General features: G+C 41.3%; 1 protein-coding gene across 1 annotated transcript in view; it reads right to left on the bottom strand.

Moving 5' to 3' along the window:
* unc80 (unc80, NALCN channel complex subunit) overlaps nt 1–20,745 on the bottom strand; it is a 152,477-nt gene that overhangs the window by 123,642 nt on the left and 8,090 nt on the right. Inside the window, exons 3-7 of the mRNA XM_080279925.1 lie at nt 15,458–15,484; nt 10,218–10,238; nt 6,079–6,224; nt 5,378–5,543; nt 4,670–4,824 (exon numbers count right to left, since the gene is read on the bottom strand). Of these exons, the coding sequence (XP_080136051.1) occupies nt 4,670–4,824; nt 5,378–5,543; nt 6,079–6,224; nt 10,218–10,238; nt 15,458–15,484 (515 nt within the window). The remainder of the gene's footprint in view (nt 1–4,669; nt 4,825–5,377; nt 5,544–6,078; nt 6,225–10,217; nt 10,239–15,457; nt 15,485–20,745) is intronic.

Raw genomic sequence — 20,745 nt, 5'->3', positions numbered from 1 at the left:
CCCCTCCACCTCACTCACATACACTCTCTTCGTCAGTCTTTCACCCTCCATCCTCTCCACATGGCCAAACCACCTCAGTGTGTTTCTCATAACGCTTCCTATCACATCCACATCCACACCACAACGCTCCTTTATATCTTCATTCGTCAGCCTGTCTCTCCACGTGACTCCACAGGCTCCTCTTAAATAACTCATTTCCACTGCTCTCACTCTTGACTTGTGTCCTTCCAACAATGTCCAAGCTTCACTTCCGTACGTTAGAGTTGGTATCACAATACTGTCATGTAGTAACTTTTTCACTTCCATGCTCACTTCCCTGTTTCTTATCACTGCTTTCAAAGAACCAGCAACCTTTCTTCCCTGCTGTACCCTTTCAAGCACTTCACCCTCCAAATCTCCATCCTTACTCATCACACTACCCAAGTACTTAAACGTACTCACATTTTCCAATTCCTCACCATCCAACCTCGCTGTACATTCACTAACCTCACCTCTCTCAAAGACCATCACTTTACTCTTCCCTACATTCACCTTTAGATTCCGTTTCTTACACACTCTCCCAAACTCATCCACCAAGCCTTGCAGCTCCCCTTTGTCTTCATTCAACAACACAGTATCATCTGCAAACAACAGTACAGGGAGTTTCCAAACACTATCCTCTCTCACCAGGGCCACTCCATCATCCACTACCCTACCTTGTACCTCTTTTATTACCCCATCCATGTACAGATTGAACAACCATGGAGACATGACACATCCCTGTTTCAAACCAACTTTCAAAGAGAAAAATTCACTTAGTTCACCATCCACACGCACTGCAGCCTTCGCACCATCGTACATACTCTTCACAGCATTCAACAACTTCCCATCTACTCCATATATTCTTAACACTTTCCACAATCCTTGTCTATCCACCCTGTCATATGCTTTCTCCAAATCCATGAAAGCCGCATACAACTTCTTTCCCTTCTCTAGAAACTTTTCCACTAAAGATCTAAGAATGAATATCTGATCTACACAACCTCTTCCCTTCCTAAAGCCTCCCTGTTCTTCTCCAACTAATTTCTCTGTTCTTTCTCTAACTCTGTCTATAAGTATCCTACCATACACTTTTCCTATTATACAAAGAAGACAAATGCCCCTATGATTACCACACACTTCTTTTTCCCCTTTTCCTTTGTACAAGGGAATAATTATACCTGACTTCCAATCCTCCGGGACTCTACCTTCCTCCCAGGCCAATCTGCACATCTTCCACATCCATTCTACTACTATCTCTCCCCCATGCTTCAGCATTTCACCACACACTCCATCAATTCCTGGGGCTTTCCCCGTTTTAACTTTCTTCATTGCTTCCACAACTTCTATCCTACTGATTTCTTCCTGTCTTCTCACCTCCCTCCTTCTCCCAGCCATTCCCCAGCCACTTATACTTGCATTACTTCCATCCTCTACGTTCAACAATTCCTTAAAGTGTTCTCTCCATCTGTTCACTTTTTCTCCCTTCTCCACTAGTAATCTACCACTTTTATCTTTCACTCCCCTGCTTACTTCACTTCCACCCTGTCTTACTCTTTTCACTTCTCTCCAGAACATTTTCTTACAGTCCCTCCACTTTACACTCAAATTCCTTCCAAATTCCTCATCCACTCTCTTCTTACTCTCTCTTACTAATCTTTTCACCTCTCTCTTTCTTTCCACATATAACTCTCTCTTCCGCCTCTCAACTTCTTCCACACCCCTATTTCTCATCCATTCATTGTATGCTTTCTTCTTTTGTGCCACAGCCTGTTTCACCTCTTCAGTCCACCACGCTGTTCCTTGCACCCCCCTCCGTCTTCTCTTCCTTCCACACACCACATCACATGCTGCACATATTTCTTCTGTAAATATCTTACACACACCTTCCACGTCTCCCATCTGCTCCAATTCATATTTGCCCAATCGTTCCTCCACTTCTCTCTTATACTCTGCCTTTTTCTCATCCTCTTGTAACCTTTCCACTCTCCTTGCAACTACTCCTTCCTCTCGTCTTTCCCCTCTTCTATTCCTCCATCTTACTTGCATTCTAATTCTGGCCACCACCAAGTAGTGGTCAGAAGGTCCACTATAATAATAATAATAATAATAACCAGTTTTGATAAGCACAAAGCACTCTTCTGATACTTGCCATTAGAGGGTTAAAGTCGTGGCACACGACTCTGAGGTTGTCATTATCATACCCTGGTAACCTACCCGTCAACTGTTCTTCTGATTTCATGTATAATATGACACACCTGTGATTCGTGTATAATATGATTTGTGTACAATATATTTGTGTATAATAATATGATTCGTGTATAATATGATACGAAATCGGAAGCACAGTTGACGGGTAGGTTGCCAGGGTACAATAATGACAACCTCAGAGTTGTGTGCCGTGACTGTAGTATTAAAGTGGACCCTCTCTAACAAGCCCAATCTGACAAAGCCAATAATCCAGGAAGTCTGATGGTGGCCCCGTGAAGTGGGATTTCATACACATGACATAATGGAAAATAAAGGATTAAAATAGCATATTCTACTATTAAAAACTAAAGGAAACCCCTTTTACAATAACTAGGCTCATAATTTCACACCTTTGTCATAGTACTTCTTCATGACTTACCCAAATGGGCGGGAAAAACTGCCCCCATCTTTGGTAACTGCGTTCTAAGTTACCCCTCACATGGAAAGTGATCCGGTAGACCTGCATCATAAGCCCAAGGTAACGGATAGTACATGTCAAATGCAAATGCAAAAAAGTGTCCGGTGGGCAAGGGGTTGTCTGGTGCGGTTTTTCCCATTTACCGGATGGTATCTAATATATACAATAGTGTGTCCAGGAGTCCTCAATGTGTTCATTAAATCCAATATCTTTGCGGGGTACAGTAAAGCAAGTGTTTGCTATATATAAGTTGCCTATGAACACTGTCATTAGTTGGTAATGTATCCCCAACCTCAACTGAAATATGAACCCAGTAGACTGCAGGCTGAAATTACCCTTTTCCAGCAGCCCACCACCCAGCATTCAGTGGATAGGGAAGGAGTTGAGAGATATTTATATAGCCAGGTTATATCACCTTACAATCTTCAAGTGTTAACGAGACAGAGTAGCCTATCCCCTACACCTGTCTATCTACATATGTATCTATCTATCAGTAGTATGCTCATGATTTACAAGGATAAGGTGGCTAGATTGTTAGCCTGGGTTAGGCTAAGTTAATTAAATTGGATTACATACGCTAAATTGGGCTTTGTTAAGGTTAGAATACTTTTGGTTAATTTCCTGGGTTATAATGATCATTCAGGATAAGAAGGTATATCACCTAAAGTACTTAATTCTGGTAAAAATCCGTCTCAAAATCCATTTGATTACATTCAGAATTACCAAATAACCACATTTTTTTCCAATTAAAAAACATCATGAGCAAGTTTCACAATTTTACCACATACTGATTGTGGCTGACCTTGATTAAACCATACGTACGCTACTTAGGGCAATCGAGGGCAATAATTTCAACATATAGGACTTAAGTTACTGTGTTTAACATTATTACCCACTATCTTTGCTTATTTTATTACTTATTAGTAAAAGAAAGAATTCCCACGTACTCTTAATTATGAACAAGTACACTAATTCATTGGGAAGCGACATTTCACCACCCATACGCCAACTTGGTTGCTCTACGCCTATCCTTCTTACGGGTAGAGAGAGGCCTCATAAACGCACTCACTAAAATAAATAAATAAATAACTATAAAATTAATGGATTTCAACCAGTACTGTCTATGGTGAACAAGCAATGCGCAGTTTATCAGAAAACTGCACTGTTCTTCAAAGGCAACGTCCGTAGGCACCATAAGTTACGATAGCCTGGAAGCAAACATCATACGCCGCTTCTAACTAATGGATTTATGGATTTCAACCAAAATTTAGCAAGGAAAACACAATTAATCAAGATATCTACTCCAATGGTGTCAGGCTGGTTTCCTGTTGCAGCAAGGAAGCTGTCCGTCAAATCTTCATCGGTACTTGGTAAACTCGTCAAAGGAGCGATCTATCGGCGCGAAATCTGTAATCAGTGGCGGATTTAGAGGTGGGGAGACTCGGGCACGTAACTTCCCTACTAATAATTATTATTATCATAGCACAAGTACTAGTAGTAGTAGTAGCAGTAGTAGTAGTAGTTGCCCCAGGTTCATTTGTACCGTAAATCCAGTGAACTGCTGGCTGAAGCAGTCTTTCCCCACCAGTCAACAGAGATTTAAGCACAAGGCCTATAAATGCACAATACACCACAAACTCGCATGAATAATGACGTTGTTGTTGTTGTTGTTATTGTTGTTGCTTAAAGCCAGTCTGTCTGGTCCAACAGACCCATCAACCACAGGTACGCAACTGTTTCTATGAGGCCGTCCTACAGGTACAGTACAATACACACTCTGTAGGGATATGGCGTCCCTGGTGGTAGACAGCACCTCGCCAATGTCGGACCAGGGTCCTTCCACTAGTGAGGTGGGGGGAAATATGAGGAAGTTTGGCTCTTGGGTGGATGCTGCACCTGCCCTGCTCCGCCACTACATGTAGGCTCCTCGTCAGAGGCTGAATAATGAGGCAAATGCACAATCCATCACTAAGGGACAAGTACCTGCGAGGCCTGACTGGCGTGGTAAAGGCAGGAACGTCAGGGTGTCGGTACTCCCACAGCGCCGCCCAGATCTTTAAGCCATTCTCAAGGCGGAAGTTTTGGAAGTCAGATTCCTTCAGTGTGTGCAGTAGAGGGGCAAACAGGTACACGAACACCTGTTGCAAAGGAAAGATTATGGCTATATATTAATCCATCCCCAAGCATCTTTTTTATACCAGCATACCTAATTCGTTGTATTCCATTTTCTAAGCATTTTTCAAAATTATGCTGCCCTTTTTGTCTCTGAGAAACTCAAAACAGACACACCGCCATATAAGGCTCTTTCTTCTTTCATCATGCACTCCATCCCTAATCTCTTTGCCCTGTTTACTCCTTTCTTGCTGCCTTCTACCCATCCTCTGTTTCACTATCTGTGACGTTCTCTTTTTGCCTCCCATTTAACTGTGACGTCCCCTCCTCTTGCCTCCCATTTAACCGTGACGTTCCCTTTTCTTACTTCCCATTTAACTGTGACGTCCCCTCCACTCGCCTTCCATTTAACTGTGAAGCTCCCTCTTCTTACCTCCCATTAAACTTTACCAAATTCACACCACAGACTCTACCACCACTGTCTCTTGTTTCACCATCTCTGCCTTGCTTCTGTCGCTTCCTCTTAACCCTACATTGTGTCTGCCTCTTCCTCTTAACCCCCTATGCCTTACTCCATACCTGTATAGTGGGGATGGAGAAGTGGTAGGGGAAATGCGCATCCCTATTCACTCCCTTCTCGTGGTCTGCATCAGCACATTCTTCCGCAGCGTCCAAGATGACCCAGTGTAGCGTGTATAGAAGCTTGGTCTCTGCAGCTCCAAGGTTTGTGATTGTTGATTCACGTCTGAGGAAGAAAATAATGTAATGAATGAGCTTGTAAACATCACCATCATCATCATCATCATTACCATCATTCTCCTCCTCCTCCTCCTCGTCTTCCTTCTCCTCCTCCTCCTCCTCCTCCTCCTCATCTTCCTTCTCCTCCTCCTCCTCCTCCTCCTCCTCGTCTTCCTTCTCCTCCTCCTCCTCCTTGTCTTCCTTCTCCTCCTCCTTTTCCTCCTCCTCATCATCATCATCCTGATCCTCTTTTCCACGAAGGACAGGGTGAGGTAGGATTCATACACAAAGACAAACAAATGCATAGCCGGGTCTCGATGGATTTTGTGTGTGTGTGTGTGTGTGTGTGTGTGTGTGTGTGTGTGTGTGTGTGTGTGTGTGTGTGTGTGTGTTAATTACGAGGTTAAATAGCTTAGGCAATTTGTATCACAGGAAGGAGGAAATCAGGGAATGCAGAATATTCCCACGTATCTCTTTCCCTCTGCAAAAAACAAAGATGATTTACGACACGGGATAGGTGGTACGTTCAAGAATCCACTGACCTATTGTAAAGCAGTGAGGCAGCGCAGTGCATGACATGGGGGACGGCTGCCTGTATAAATCGCCATCTTGGTACGCTTTTGATGGCGTCGGTAAGGGAGGGGGAGAGGCCGAAGAGGATATTCTGCACCAACACCTTCTCCAGCGACTGATGAAGGAGAGACAAAGGTTAGAGGACGAGAGAATGGCATTATCGAAAATCTGTCAAGTGATAGAGATGAAATTAGAAGAGACAGAGGGAAGATGAGTTTATTATTTTACTTTTTTATGCATGGAAGAAGGAACCAAAGGCCAGGAGCCCGCAAGATTGTTCCCTTCAAGAAAAAACAAAAACAGGATAACAGAGAGCCAAATTCAAGATCCGTTCATTTCGAGATGCCAAGACACACTGGGTTTGAAAGACTGGTGGAATGACAGGATAGTGAATTAGATGTTAGTGTGATGAAAGAGAGAAAGAATGATGTAGAAGAGATTCAAGTGGAGGGGGAGAGACAAAAGTTAGGCGAAAGAATGGCATGTTTGAAAGCAGTTAAGTGACAGAGGAGTAAGTAGATGAGACAGAGGGAAGATGAGATGATGTAGAGAGACAAAATGATGAAGAAGATGTTAGAAGTGATGAAGGAGAGACGGGGTGATGTAGTAGAGATAAAAATGATGGAGAGAGAGGAGGATGACAAAATTGCTGTCTTGTACACTCCTGATGGTGATAGGAAAGTGATGGAGCATAGAAGAGGATGAAAAGGGAGTGTAATCAAATGATGTGTGTGGATAATGATACAGTGACGGAGGACAGGCTGGAGGTGATGATGGGGTGACGGAGGAGAAAAGAAGATGACCAGGGAGTAAGGTGATGTGGGGAAGTCAAAAGGTGATGGACAGTGAAAAGTGATGGAGGTGAGGGTGACAGAAGAGAGATAAAGGTTGGAAGAGAAGTGAGTGGCTTGTTATGCTAGAAGTGACGAGGAGCAGACAAGACGTGTAGCGAAGAGAAATGATGGAGGAGCAGAAATGACTGGTTAAGAGATTGGAAGAGATGTTGAGGTGATAGAGGAGAGGTTGGGATGATGACAGAGATGACCAAAAGATAATGATAGCAAAGAAGTGAGATGTGGAAGAGGGAAACGGTGATAAAAGTGTAGAAATGATGAAGAACTGATGGAGGAGAGACGAGGGTGACAAAGGAACGAAGTGAAATGAAGTGACGAGATGAAAGAGTAATGGAGATGATGTAAGAACAGATGGAAGCTGAGAAATGACTGAAGGAAGGGAAGCGAGTGAATATGAATGAGAAAAGAGTTACTGAAATGAAGAGACATGACCAAACCAAGCATGACTGACTGACATGGCAAAAATGGGAAATGGCTGGAAAATAAGTCAGCTAGATGACAATATTTTTCACTGTATTTACACTACTACCAAACGACTTTATTTTGCTTTTGGAGGTAACTTTTTGAACTGGAGGGGTTAGCAAAAGCCCTCTTTACCTCCTTCACAGCCAGATATAAATTAAAAGCTCAAGAAATCGTCTGGAGCGCGGATATACAGTATATAATTTGAATGGTGAATCAATCGTCTGGAGGTAGAGGAAACTTAAACATCAGATCATCATAGCTAAATGGTTAAAAATAAATTACCAATACTAAAAGGAAATGCAAGAATAAAGAAACCTACACTAAGTTAATGTAAAAAATTCATGCATTTCAATATCCTTAATCATTTAGAATTTATTTTTAGCTCAGAAAATACTAATAATACTAATAATCTAAAACACAGAACTGATTTATCATTCCAAAATTCCTTAGCAATTCTTCCTTAGCGATTTATTTTGTATATTATAACTTAACGGGATTTTTTTACACACTTTATATATATCATCAATGTAGCTTCAAAACGGTAAAATGAAGTAGGATATTTAAACGCAATATGAAAAATAAATAACTTCCCAATACCTTTTCCTAGCGATTTATTTTTGGATATGGCTAGTCAGTATCCTTTTACATGGAGATAGTGGGAGGATTTGTATAACAGAATAGGAGAGTAAGGTGTAATACGCAAAATAAATCGCTAAATATGAGGTGTTAGGGATCTTCCTTAACTAGAAACACGCGAATCTTTCTCCAGCAATGAGAACTAAATATTTAAACTAGCATTTTCAACAGTTAAGGAGAATGTAAGAGTATTAATGAGTAACTTGCAAAAATGAATCGCTAAGGAAGAGGTGTTAAGAGCCTCCTATAAGCTGACAAGAACACAGGGCTTTATGGAAACAGCTTTATTTATAACACGTAAAAAATCTATTGCAAAAAATAAATAATAAATCATGCACTTCCACCACTGTCTTGAAACTCACCCTAATCATTTTGAAACTCCGGCTCAAAATTGTGAAAACACTGGTCATGCACGATGGTTTGTGGTCATGCACACCTTCACTCACCTTCCCCTACACCTGCATGGCTCTCAGGCCTGTTGAGGAAGCTCCCTAACACCTTTTCTTAATCGATTTATTTTTTTTATTACTCTCCTTTATCTTTACTTTCCTGTGTTACATGAATCCTTCCAATATTGCTGTACTCTGAATAAGTAATGTCTATCTATCTATCTATCTATTGCCAGACGCCTCAATCCCGTTTGGGGTGGCCACAAACAAATCGCCTCCAAGTCGCCCTGTCCCCCGCCATTTCACTACCCTGCTCCCAACTCACACCCCCCTCTCTCATATACCTCTCCACCCCATCCCTCCATCTCATCCTCGGTCTCCCCCTCCCTCTTCCACCCTCCACCTCACTCACATACACTCTCTTCGTCAGTCTTTCACCCTCCATCCTCTCCACATGGCCAAACCACCTCAGTGTGTTCCTCATAACGCTTCCTATCACATCCACATCCACACCACAACGCTCCTTTATATCCTCATTCGTCAGCCTGTCTCTCCACGTGACTCCACAGGCTTCTCTTAAATAACTCATTTCCACTGCTCTCACTCTTGACTTGTGTCCTTCCAACAATGTCCAAGCTTCACTTCCGTACGTTAGAGTTGGTATCACAATACTGTCATGTAGTAACTTTTTTACTTCCATGCTCACTTCCCTGTTTCTTATCACTGCTTTCAAGGAACCAGCAACCTTTCTTCCCTGCTGTACCCTTTCAAGCACTTCACCCTCCAAACCTCCATCCTTACTCATCACACTACCCAAATACTTAAATGTACTCACATGTACAAAAGGATATTACCCAGCTATATCCAAAAATAAATCGCTAAGGAAGAGGCGTTGGGGAGCTTGCTTAACGGACGAGAATACAAGCCTGAGAGTGACATACAGCAATACAGCACTACAAACTACAAAACCATTCATGCAGTGACGAGGGAAGCATATCACCAGCCTTTCACGCAACGCATTACCCTCCTCACCTAGTCCCACAGCATTTCAAAGCACCAGGGGGCTAATATCCTTATTGTCTTCTGACGCCGATGAGACTAAGAATAATGATAAACTAGCTATTAATCTTATTCGTAAAACAGAGGGAGGTTACTAAGAGATGAGTTAACTATCTGACGTTGGACATATGGGCTAAGGCACGCTGAGGGAGATGGACATTTTAGAAGGACATTTGAGGCCAATTATCCCATTTTCTGACCCAGGATGATAGAAAATGGGCACCCTGTTTCATAGCGTCCCTTCCTCATCATTCCATTTTTCGATGCCAGATATGACACTGGTTAAAGTAATAATAATAATAATAATAATAAAACTGTCCACAACCTCACGCCCTCGAACAACTTGCCTCTGCACATGGGTCGACCTTAAGGTGGTGTGAGAAGCTCCGTAGCATTTCTTCCATTGCGATTTATTCTGCATCTTACACCTGAAATTCCTCTTGTCTATCAGTGTTGCAAACATTTCGATATCAAAAGGGCATGAACAAAGTACAAGAGAATATTAAGGCGCAAAATACAAAATAAATCGCTAAAGAGTCACTGCAAAGTCCTATGCCTCCTAAAATACAAATTATCCCTAGATTTTTAAGACTACCATGCAATATCCACATATTATAAAAAACGATTCCTGTGAGTGTTAGGGGGGATACGCACAAATTTCATGCACAACCAGTGATGGGTGCAAAAGGAGAGTCACTGACTAACCTTGGAGGCTTCCTTGATCTCCTGAGTCGCCGGAGGAGGTACAAGAACGAGTCAGGGATGAGTCACTTGCGAGATAATGAGTCGGGCGTCACTGATGTTACGAGTCAGTGCGCTGGACTTTGCTCGTAAACGGCAAGGAACGGTGTTTAAAGGAACTAAATTGCTACAAACTTGACAGAGAGAGAGAGAGAGAGAGAGAGAGAGAGAGAGAGAGAGTAAAGCCTGAGTCAGCAAAGGAATGTCAAAGAAAAACCTGAAGGAGACTCAGAAGAAAAAAGTCAGCAGAGGACTGGAAGAATCTGAACTGTAAAAATAGGATAAAAACAGAAGCAAAACAATCAAAACAATCCAGCTGACGGGAAGACAAACACAAACACTTGCTTTGGCCGGACAGGACAGGGGTGTGATTCACGTATATTTAAAAATCATTCCAATCTGTAACTTAATTTTGTAGTACTAGATAGAGGCGCCTTCACGTGGTGGCACTGATATGACTGAGCGGTGGAGCTACCCGGATGTCCCCCAGTCCCTTCCCTATCCCCCGAATAGAGGATGGACGGTGGAAAAATGACAGCTTTGGCCTGCAGTCCACTGGGTTAATGTTCAGATGAGCCTGGGGTTGGGACTGCTACTACTACTACTATTACTAGAACTATTATAACAACTACTACTACAACTACTACTACCACTACCACTGCTACTACTACTACTACTGTTTCCACAACGTATACTGCTGCTACTACTGCTACAACTACTTCCACAACTTGTATTACTACTATACAACTACTTTTTCCACTGCTTATACTACTACTACTATTGTTATTACTACTTTCACTACTACTACTACTACTACTACCACCACCAATACGACTACTACTACTACTACTACTAATTCTTCCTCAGACTATATTTCACAGGAAGTTCTAGAGGCAAGGAAAAATTCTAGCACTCTCCCCTCCTCTTTCCTCCTTCGAAAACACATTGTAGATACCCAGTAATTTTCCTTTCGTAACCAAGATGATTTCCCTAGGATGGATAAGACTCTGAACCTTCCTATACCTGTAGTTCTCCTTAGTCGTACTGGGAATTACAGCCCTGAACGAGAACCCAGTGGACTGCAGGCTGAAACACCACCTTGTTTGCAGTCCACTATCCTCCATTCAAGGGATAGGGAGAGAGGCTTGAACAGGGTAACAGAACTGCCTGGTTACATCAGTGGCACCGCGTGAAGGCGTCTGGGGCACCTAGTTTTTCCTGTAAAGACAAAAATAAGTTATGATATGGAAGATTTTGTAAATATGGTACAGAATCCCACCTAAGGGCTCAAGATTAGGCTGGAGGTTAGAGAGCTGTAAAAGAGTAAATTTCAGGTGACATCAATAAAAAATAGACTGAATGTGACTGAAATAACACACGAAGCAAATGTGTTTTAGTTGATTTTATAACAATCTGACCACTACATCCTGAAAATTATCATTCAGTCTCAATTTTTAGAAAGGATTTGGATATATTTTTGGTGTATTAGTAGATTTCTATTTGATCATTAGAGTTTAAATCACTCTTGATATTAATATGTTTCTTTCACTTACATAATAATAATAGTAATAATAATAATAATAATAATAATAATAATAATAAGAGTAATTTCGTAGTCATAAATTTCTCTTAATCAAGTTATTTTAAAAGTTACTTCATTTAACAAAAAGCTTTATACATTTTCCTTTACAAAAAACAAATTTGACACATTTTCGTAACTTTAATACATGCACAAGGAAAGAATTACTTGCTTAGCCTTGCCACAATAAACAAACACTATTACAACATCAAACAGGCCATTTCTATAAGCACAAATACGTAGTTTTATTCTGCACTCTAATCTATATACTTGTTGTTACTTGCTTCACTTGATGTTGACATTTGCTTCACCAGTCGTGCAAAGACAGGAAATCATGCACAAGCTATACTATGTCCACATTAACTTGGCTTAAAATTGTAATGTAGCCTGTATGATCTATAACTTGGCCTAAAATTTACCTTCTGTTCTCTGTTCAATACTTGGCCTAAAATTACCCTCCGTTCTCTGTTCAATACTTGGTCTAAAATTACCTTCCATATATGTTTTGTGCATTTTACCTTGGCCTAAAATAACCTGCAGTACGACGTTCATTTTAACTCTTCCTAAAGCTGGATCTTTACCGTCTTTTTCATGCAAGAAAGAAGGAACCAAAGGCTGGAAGGCCGAAAGATTGTTCCCTTCAAAAAAATAATAATAATAATAATAATAATAAATAAAAATAAAAAGCAGAGAGCCAAATTCAGTTGTCCTAATAAGGCCTTTTCTAATCTTGAATACAGAGATGTAACAGGATATTAGGACTAGAATATGCTGCCAAGTCACGAAGAAGTGTTATGGCGACAATGAAAAGCCGTTGCACTTTTTTTTATCCTACCACTGAACTAAGATATAAAACCTAAAATATGCTGCTAGTAACGAAGAAGTGCTATGAAAAGGATGTAGACCCTTAGTGCTGTCTTATTCTGCCACTGAGCTACGTGAAATAAGCTGCAAATGGACGAGAATCTGGGCCAAGTTAATGTGGACGAAAATGGAGTAATATTGATCAAAACACTGTACAGGCGGTCAAATACATATATAAATTTTGGCAAGCAGCAAGACAGACATAGAAGCAAACATGTAAAGATATTACAGGGAACAAGAGAGAGAGAGAGAAAGAGAGAGAGCAACAAAAATTAGTTAACATATAAAGCAGTGGAAATAGAAAGAAATGAAATAAGATGAGAGAGAGAGAGAGAGAGAGAGAGAGAGAGAGAGAGAGAGAGAGAGAGAGAGAGAGAGAGAGAGAGAGAGAGAGAGCAACAAATTAGTTAACATATAAAGCAGGGGAAACAGAGAGAGAGAGAGAGAGAGAGAGAGAGCATGAAATAAAAAGAGAATCAGGAAGAATAAGAGAGCAAAAATGTAAGAAACAATGAAGGAAGGCGAATTTAGGATCAGTAGGAAGGTAATCGAGCAGAAAGAATAAATTAGAGGACAAACGAAAGAATTAAGAGAAGGATAAATAGAAGGCAAGCTCAGCCATAGACTATTTCAGGCCCTGATTCACGAAATAGGGTGGAAATACTTGGCGTTTCTTATATTACGCATCTCAAAGCTTGTGTACTGTGTGAACGGCTCAGTCAGTATTACCAGAGTCTACCCTGCACCATTTTCTCATTCCCCAATTCATTTTCTTTCAATATTGTGTCTGTTTTTCCCATTTTTTTTGCTCGTTTTCTTTTCCTTCTTTTTTTTTTTTTCATAGATTGAATGCATGGTTGATCAGTAATTTCGTGCAGCCAAAAATGCCTTCAATCCTCATGAAAACAGACAAGCCGTTCGCACAACACAAAAAATTGAGAATGCAATATATTACCACCCTATGTATATATGCAAAAAATTAATATAATAAAAAAGAAAGAAAGAAAGAAAAGAGGGGGGAAAGGGGAGTAAAAGTGCAGGAACAAGACACTATCTACTCAACTCGATATATCAAGAATCAAGGACTCTAAAAGGAATCTAAGAGGATATAAACATCTATAATACCGTAATATATAAAAGAACGTGATAAAAATGCATCCTGTACGAGGTCAGTATAAAAACTTGCAGGAAAAACCACGAGGAAATATAAATACTGAAAAAAACAGGGATCAAATGTGTACAGGGTCATATATATTCAAAATTACTGTTGGGTCTGGGAGTCTACCTGGACGAGCAAAATATTTCAGTATATGAGGAGTTTTACAGATTTTAAATATATATATATATATATATATATATATATATATATATATATATATATATATATATGAAACTACAAAACCTCCATTTGTTTGTGAAATTTGACGGAATCTATAATATAAGTGTGAAACTCTAAAACCTCCAATTCTTTGTTTTAGGTGAACAGAGGAAGGAAAAGTGTATTAAATAAAGAAAAAAAATTCTATACACCAGATTACAGGTGTCCTCCATTTTAAGATTCTTTAGTCTTCATTAATATATGTGTGAAACTTTACAAAATATTCCCTGCCATGTAAAGAAGATCATTTGCACTGTATCATCAATTTCATCAGATAAATTTGAAGTTCTCTATAACTGTATCCTTCTTTTAAAAGGGCAAGTTTTAAAAGTTCCTATATTTTGGAAAGATCTCCGACAACCTTAGAAGCATTATCTGTTTCATGGTTATTATTCATCAGAAGAATTAAGTGGAAATGCTGGGTGGAAGAGAGACAGGTTAGAGCTTGATTTAATTTTCTCTAACTTTCCGGGCCACACACAACCCATTTTCAGTGAGATCAAACAAGAAGGGGGACATTTATACCCCTGGAAATTCCCTCCGGGGGTGTAAGTGTCTCAGATCTATCACTCCTTGGTCAATCTCTCTAAAGATGAGTTCTGTGTAGCAAGCAACGATAGAGAAAATAAATCTAGCTCTATCCTGCGTCTCCCTCCCACTCCACATTTTCACTTGGATCATCTACAGGATCAGAAATGCTATGGGCAAGTCTATATGCTAGTACCAGACTTATTCCTATTCTTCTTTTTTTTTATTTTTCAAAGCTGATCCAAGGAAATGCAGCCGTAATGGATTATCTACAGAATTAAGTGGAATGGGTAAGTTATAAGGGTACTACTGGACTGTTTCCCATTTCCTCTCCTTTCTTTTCTTTCTTTTTTTCTTTTTTTTTTTACTTTATAATGCTACTACTAGACTTTTTTTTTTTTTTTGAATTTGTAATGGTACTGTTAGACTGTTTCCCATTCTCTCTCTCTCTCTCTCTCTCTCTCTCTCTCTCTCTCTCTCTCTCTCTTGTTTTTGAGTTTATAATGGTACTACTACAATTATTTTCCATTTTCCCTAATTTTTTTTTTAGTTTGTAATGGTACAACTAGACTTCTTTCCATTTGCTCTCTTTTTTGGGGGTTTATAATGGTACTACTAGACTGTTTCCCATTTTCTCTCCTTTTTTCATAGATAGTTTATAACGGAACTAACCTTTTCCCATCTTTCTTTTCTCGTTTTAAAGCTGGTCCAAGTAAATGCAGACCCAACACGCAGTTTTGAAAATAGCTGCCCACAGGCTCGAAATGGTGTTCTGCAAGGCCATTAAATATAAATACTGGGGCTTGTTAAAAGGGTGGGAGAACTCTTGATGCAGATGGGGAGGACCAAACTTACGTGGTGACTTGGAGCGCTTTGGCAAAACTGTTTAGAACGAAAGCAGTTTAACAAGAGAGTACAACAGTGAAATATGAGGGAAGAAATATACCAACATGTCCCTGAGTTGTCAATGAGGGAGTATAACACTGTGGTATGCTGGAATGCCTAGGGATGTGCTGGATGTTTAGGGATACAGTGGAAGGTTTAGGGATATACGGTACTGGAAGGTTTAAGGATATACTGGAAGGTTTAGGGAAATATTGGAATGTTTAGGGATAAGCTGCAATGTTTAGGGATATCCTGGAAGGTTTAGGGATACACTGGAAGGTTTAAGGATATGCCTGAAGGTTTAGGGATGTGCTGGAAGGTTTAGGGATATGCTGGAAGGTTTAGGGATATACTGGAGGGTTTAGGGATATGCTGGAAGGCTTAGAGATATACTGGAAGGTGTAGGGATACACTGGAAGGTTTAGGGATATACTGGAAGGTTTAGGGATACATTGGAAGGTTTAGGGATGTACTGGAAGATTTAGGGATATACTGGAAGATTTAGGGATATAATGGAATGCTTTGGAATATACTGGAAGGTTTAGGGATATGCTGGAAGGTTTAGGGATGTGCTGGGAGTTTAGGGATGTACTGGAAGAATAATACCAGCATAAGGAAATGATGTTATTAAGGAAGTAGAAGTTCATGGTATGGTAGTGGTATTGTGGAATGTTTATACCATGTCGAAAAGCTGTTAATGAGGGAGACAACAGGTTCAGCCCCACTTGGACCCTCTCTGGCTATGAACAGAGCTGGAACACACGGTACATATAGTAAATACATATAGCTGAGTGAGTGAGAGAGGGAAGGGGGTAAGGAGGGGTGAAGAAGGAGGGAAAGGGTAAGGAAAGCAGCAGGATTACGTGTAGGAAAAAGAGGGAGGGGAAAGGGAGGGGAAAGCCGGGGAAGAGGGGAGAGGAAAAATGGAGAGGGGGGGAAATAAAAGGAGGAGAGAGGGGGGAGAGGAAGTGGAGAGGGCAGGAAAATAAAAGGGGAGAGAGAGGGGAGTAAAACGGAGTGGGGAAGGGAATAAGAAGGGGGAGAGAGAGGGGAAAGGAAATCAGAGAGGGCAGGAAAATATAAGGGGGAGAGAGAGGGGAGGAAATGAAGAGGGAAGGGGAATAAAAGGGGGTGAGAGAGGGGAAAGGAAAATACTGTATGAAACCCTAAATATTAAACCCACTAAAATACTATGTGAAACGCTTAATATTTAATCCATTGAAATCTAATGACTATGCTTACGTCTTTCGTTTTTATTTTTTATGCAGATGAACAAACGAAGGGAAAAAAATAATAAAAATGTATATAATGAGGTGGGTATACAGGATATTGCTTAGAAATAAATATAATAGAGTAAGTATACAGAGAATTGTTGGGAAAATACCAGTAAGAGAATTGAATACCACGAAAAAAAAAAACATATGATGGAGGATTTTGTTCATGCTATCCCATAGAAATCGTACCTTTTGGGAAATTTAGATTATACCAACTCACAACAACAATTTTATCTAGATTTCTCGAGGTGTTGAGGGTCTGGTAACACTGTAATCACGAGCTGGTAACGGTGATCACGAGAAAACTTCAAATTTTAAATGGTCATGATATCCCATTGTTTTTAATACAGATAATATGCAAATAAAGAATACTTAGGGCAGTCTGTGCATTATTATTTAGTCATTTACCTTGTTTATTTATCTGTCTGTTTATTTATTTATTAGTCTGCTTATTTACCAACACCGTAGACGTCAGGAGGCAAATATAAGTGGTACGTCTTTACTTTCATCTCGTCACTGTTCTTCTTGGAGAAAGTTTTAAAATTAATCACTGCCTAAACTGGCCTACCTGCGTAATTATTCCACCTATACAGGACGCCTTAATCCCATCACGCCCCACCGCCCACCCTCATCTCCGCCCATCCCGCCCACTCCTCTCTACCCACCCCACCTTCTTCTACCTCCTCCCACTCCTTCTCCAGCACGAAACTTAAGAGAAAAATCGTTTGCCTTAAATAATATTCACGTCCAAAGTGGTCAATATACAATGGCTTTTCACAGGGCATTCTCTCTCTCTCTCTCTCTCTCTCTCTCTCTCCCCTCCCTGACCCCTCGACGATCTAAGATTACTATCACTTTAATTCTCGTTCCCACCCCACCCCATCTCTCTCTCTCTCTCTCTCTCTCTCTCTCTCTCTCCTCGCCACCCTAAGATCATTATCACTAATCACCTCCAGACAATCCCCCTAAAAATATGAAGGCAATTTGTTCCTCAGTATGACTCAGGGACGCGTATTCCCCTAACACCTCTTCCTTAGCGATTTATTTTTGGATACGGCTGGTTAATATCCTTTTGTACGTCATTTATGGAGAGTATGGATGTGTTGGAAGGATTTATATAACATAGACTAGGACAGTAAGGTGTAATAAGCAAAATAAATCGCTAAGGAAAAGGTGTTAGGGAGCTTCACGTTGTGGCATTGATGTAACAGGGAAATTCCTGTGACCGGATACACAAACGTCCCTCAACTCCCTTCCCTGAGAGAGAGAGAGAGAGAGAGAGAGAGAGAGAGAGAGAGAGAGAGAGAGAGAGAGAGAGAGAGAGAGAGAGAATATTGACCACGGCTTTCAATAACGATATATACTAATTGAACTAATAATGGTTAGGCCTATATGAAAGTGTGTGTGTGTGTGTGTGTGTGTGTGTGTGTGTGTGTGTGTGTGTGTGTGTGTGTGTGTGTGTGTGTATCATTGTCCTTATCGTCATCACAATCATCAATCTCAACATTAAAATCAATCTCCCTCTGTGTGTGTGTGTGTGTGTGTGTGTGTGTGTGTGTGTGTGTGTGTGTGTGTGTGTGTGTGTGTGTGTGTGTGTGTGTGTGTGTGTGTGTGATCTTTCCATCATCATCATCATCATCATCATCATCATCCCAACTCATCACTAAATACGAGATGAGAAGACGTAGGATGGGTACAGCAAGGTGAGGGAGTGTTTATCAGAGAGGGAAGGGCTAAGGGCTATTTCTGGCTGTGAGGGCTACTGATGAGAGCCAGAGTCGGGCTGAGGGCTGTGATGAGGGATAGAATCGGGCTGGGGGCTGGGATAATAGGGCTTGGTATGGGATGATGGGGAGTAGAAGGGCTCCTGTATGGTGATGAGAGGTGGATGATGGGAAATCGTTACTAGAGTTACCTTTTGCAACGTCTGTCCACCGAAAGGATTACTACCGCTGCTACTTTTGCTACTGGTGGTAGGTGGTGGCCGCTATCATCCACTCACCTGATGAAATGCTACCTATGTCTTCTTTCCCTTTTCCCATGTTTTTTTTCTTTGTCTGCCCTCCTCTCTTCCTGTTTCTCCCATCCCTCCTGTCACCTTTTACTACTCTTATTTCCATTTCAGGTGCTATACACTGAGTGACAAGCCTAATGGTTTTCTGTAACCCAGGAAACCATTTACAACGCCGGGTGGTAACCATATAACGAAATGACGGGGTGATTAGGCGCCTACTATGGTGCCCCTGATAACTGGGTGGAGACGCAAATGCGGCGTCCACCCGGGAACCAAACAACTACACTCCCAACTCCTTGCTGTGTCTGCCGCAAGAGAGGGAATACCAGTTTAATGCACAGGACAGCTCTGCAGGGGTGATTACTTGCCTATGGTTGACGGGTCTGCTCAGCCAAACAAACCGGGATTACTCAAGAACTATTACTACTACCGGTACTACTCCTACTACTACCTCGCATCACGCCCTCCCTGACGGCTTCCCAGGCACTTAAAGGAGAGCCTCTCAAACATACCACGCCGCTATCTGTACCTGACATACGTACATTTAGCATACAATCTGCGTCCAACCATTCTCATACACCATACAGATTATTCGCCTCTCTCTCTCTCTCTCTCTCTCTCTCTCTCTCTCTCTCTCACACACACACACACACACACACACACACACACACACGCACACAAATCTCGTCCCCTATTCATTATAAACATGCCTTTAACACGTCCAACACTACCATAAAGAAGTCTCCTCATTTCTCCCCCCCCCTCTCTCTCTCTCTCTCTCTCACACACACACACACACACACACACACACACACACACACTACCAACACGTGCAAGTCAAACCCTTTCAACTGAGCGTCGGGCATAAGGCAACTGCAGCTTTAAGTCTCTCTGTTTACCTTGGCTTGGCTGGGGTGAAGAGGGGAAAGGGAGGATGGGAATGTGGGGTACGGAAATCAGACGAAAGCTCTGAATTCCTACGCAGCGGTGGTTTATTTTTTTCAGACGATTTTAGACGATTTTATTAGGAGACAGCTCAGGGAAAAGGGAGGCTGTGAGTGTGGGGTGTGGAAATCAAGCACTGAATACCTACGCAGTGGTGGTTTATTCTTTTCAGATGATTTTACTCAGCTTAAGACATAGCTCATTAGAGAGAGGGTTGAGTGAAGCAGATCCTGAGCTTAGAGTAAATAATAATGTTTGTTAAGCTTGAGGGGAGTGGCAGTGTTTTAAGAGAGAGGTGCGTATGGACGAGGAGAGACAGACAGACAAATGAGGATGTTAGGGGGGAGTGTAATGTGGAGTGACAGAAGTGGAAAGAGGAAGTTTGAGGAGGGTGTGGAGTTACGTGGAGAGACAGAAATGGAAAGAGGAAATTTTAGGAGGGTGTGGAGTTACGTGGAGACAGAAATGGAAAGAGGAAGTTTGAGGAGGGTGTGGAGTTACGTGGAGAGACAGAAATGGAAAGAGGAAGTAGTGAGGAGCGTGTGGAGTTACGTGAAGAGACAGAAAATGGAAAGAGAAATTTGAGGAGAGTGTTGTATTACGTGGAGAGGCAGCAAGGCAAATGAGGAAGGTTAAAGAGTGTGTGGAGTTAGGTGCAGAGACAGAAATGGAAATGAGGAAGTTAAAAGACCATGTAGAGTTACGTGGACAGACAGAAGTGGAAGTGAGGAAATGGGGAGCTTGTGGAGTTACGTGGATAGACAGAAAGGCAAATGAGGACGTTAAAAGAGCTTGTAAAGTTACGTGGACAGACAGAAGTGCAAGTGAGGAAGTGGGGAGCGTGTGGAGTTACGTGGAGAGACAAAAGTGGGGAGCGTGTGAAGTTACGTGGAGAAACAGAAGTGGAAGTGAAGTTGAGAGCATGTGGAGTTCCGTGGAGAGACAAAAATGGAAGTGAGGAAGTCGGGAGTGTTGTGGTGTTATGTGGATGTTCTGGAATATATCAATACTATCCTGAGGTGGTT

This window comes from Coenobita brevimanus, chromosome 81, assembly GCF_032717465.1.
Source record: "Coenobita brevimanus isolate Jiangsu-jjx chromosome 81, ASM3271746v2, whole genome shotgun sequence".
Lineage (NCBI taxonomy): Eukaryota > Metazoa > Arthropoda > Malacostraca > Decapoda > Coenobitidae > Coenobita > Coenobita brevimanus.
Note: the sequence above shows the minus strand (reverse complement) of the source record. Positions and strands in the feature narration are given on the sequence as shown.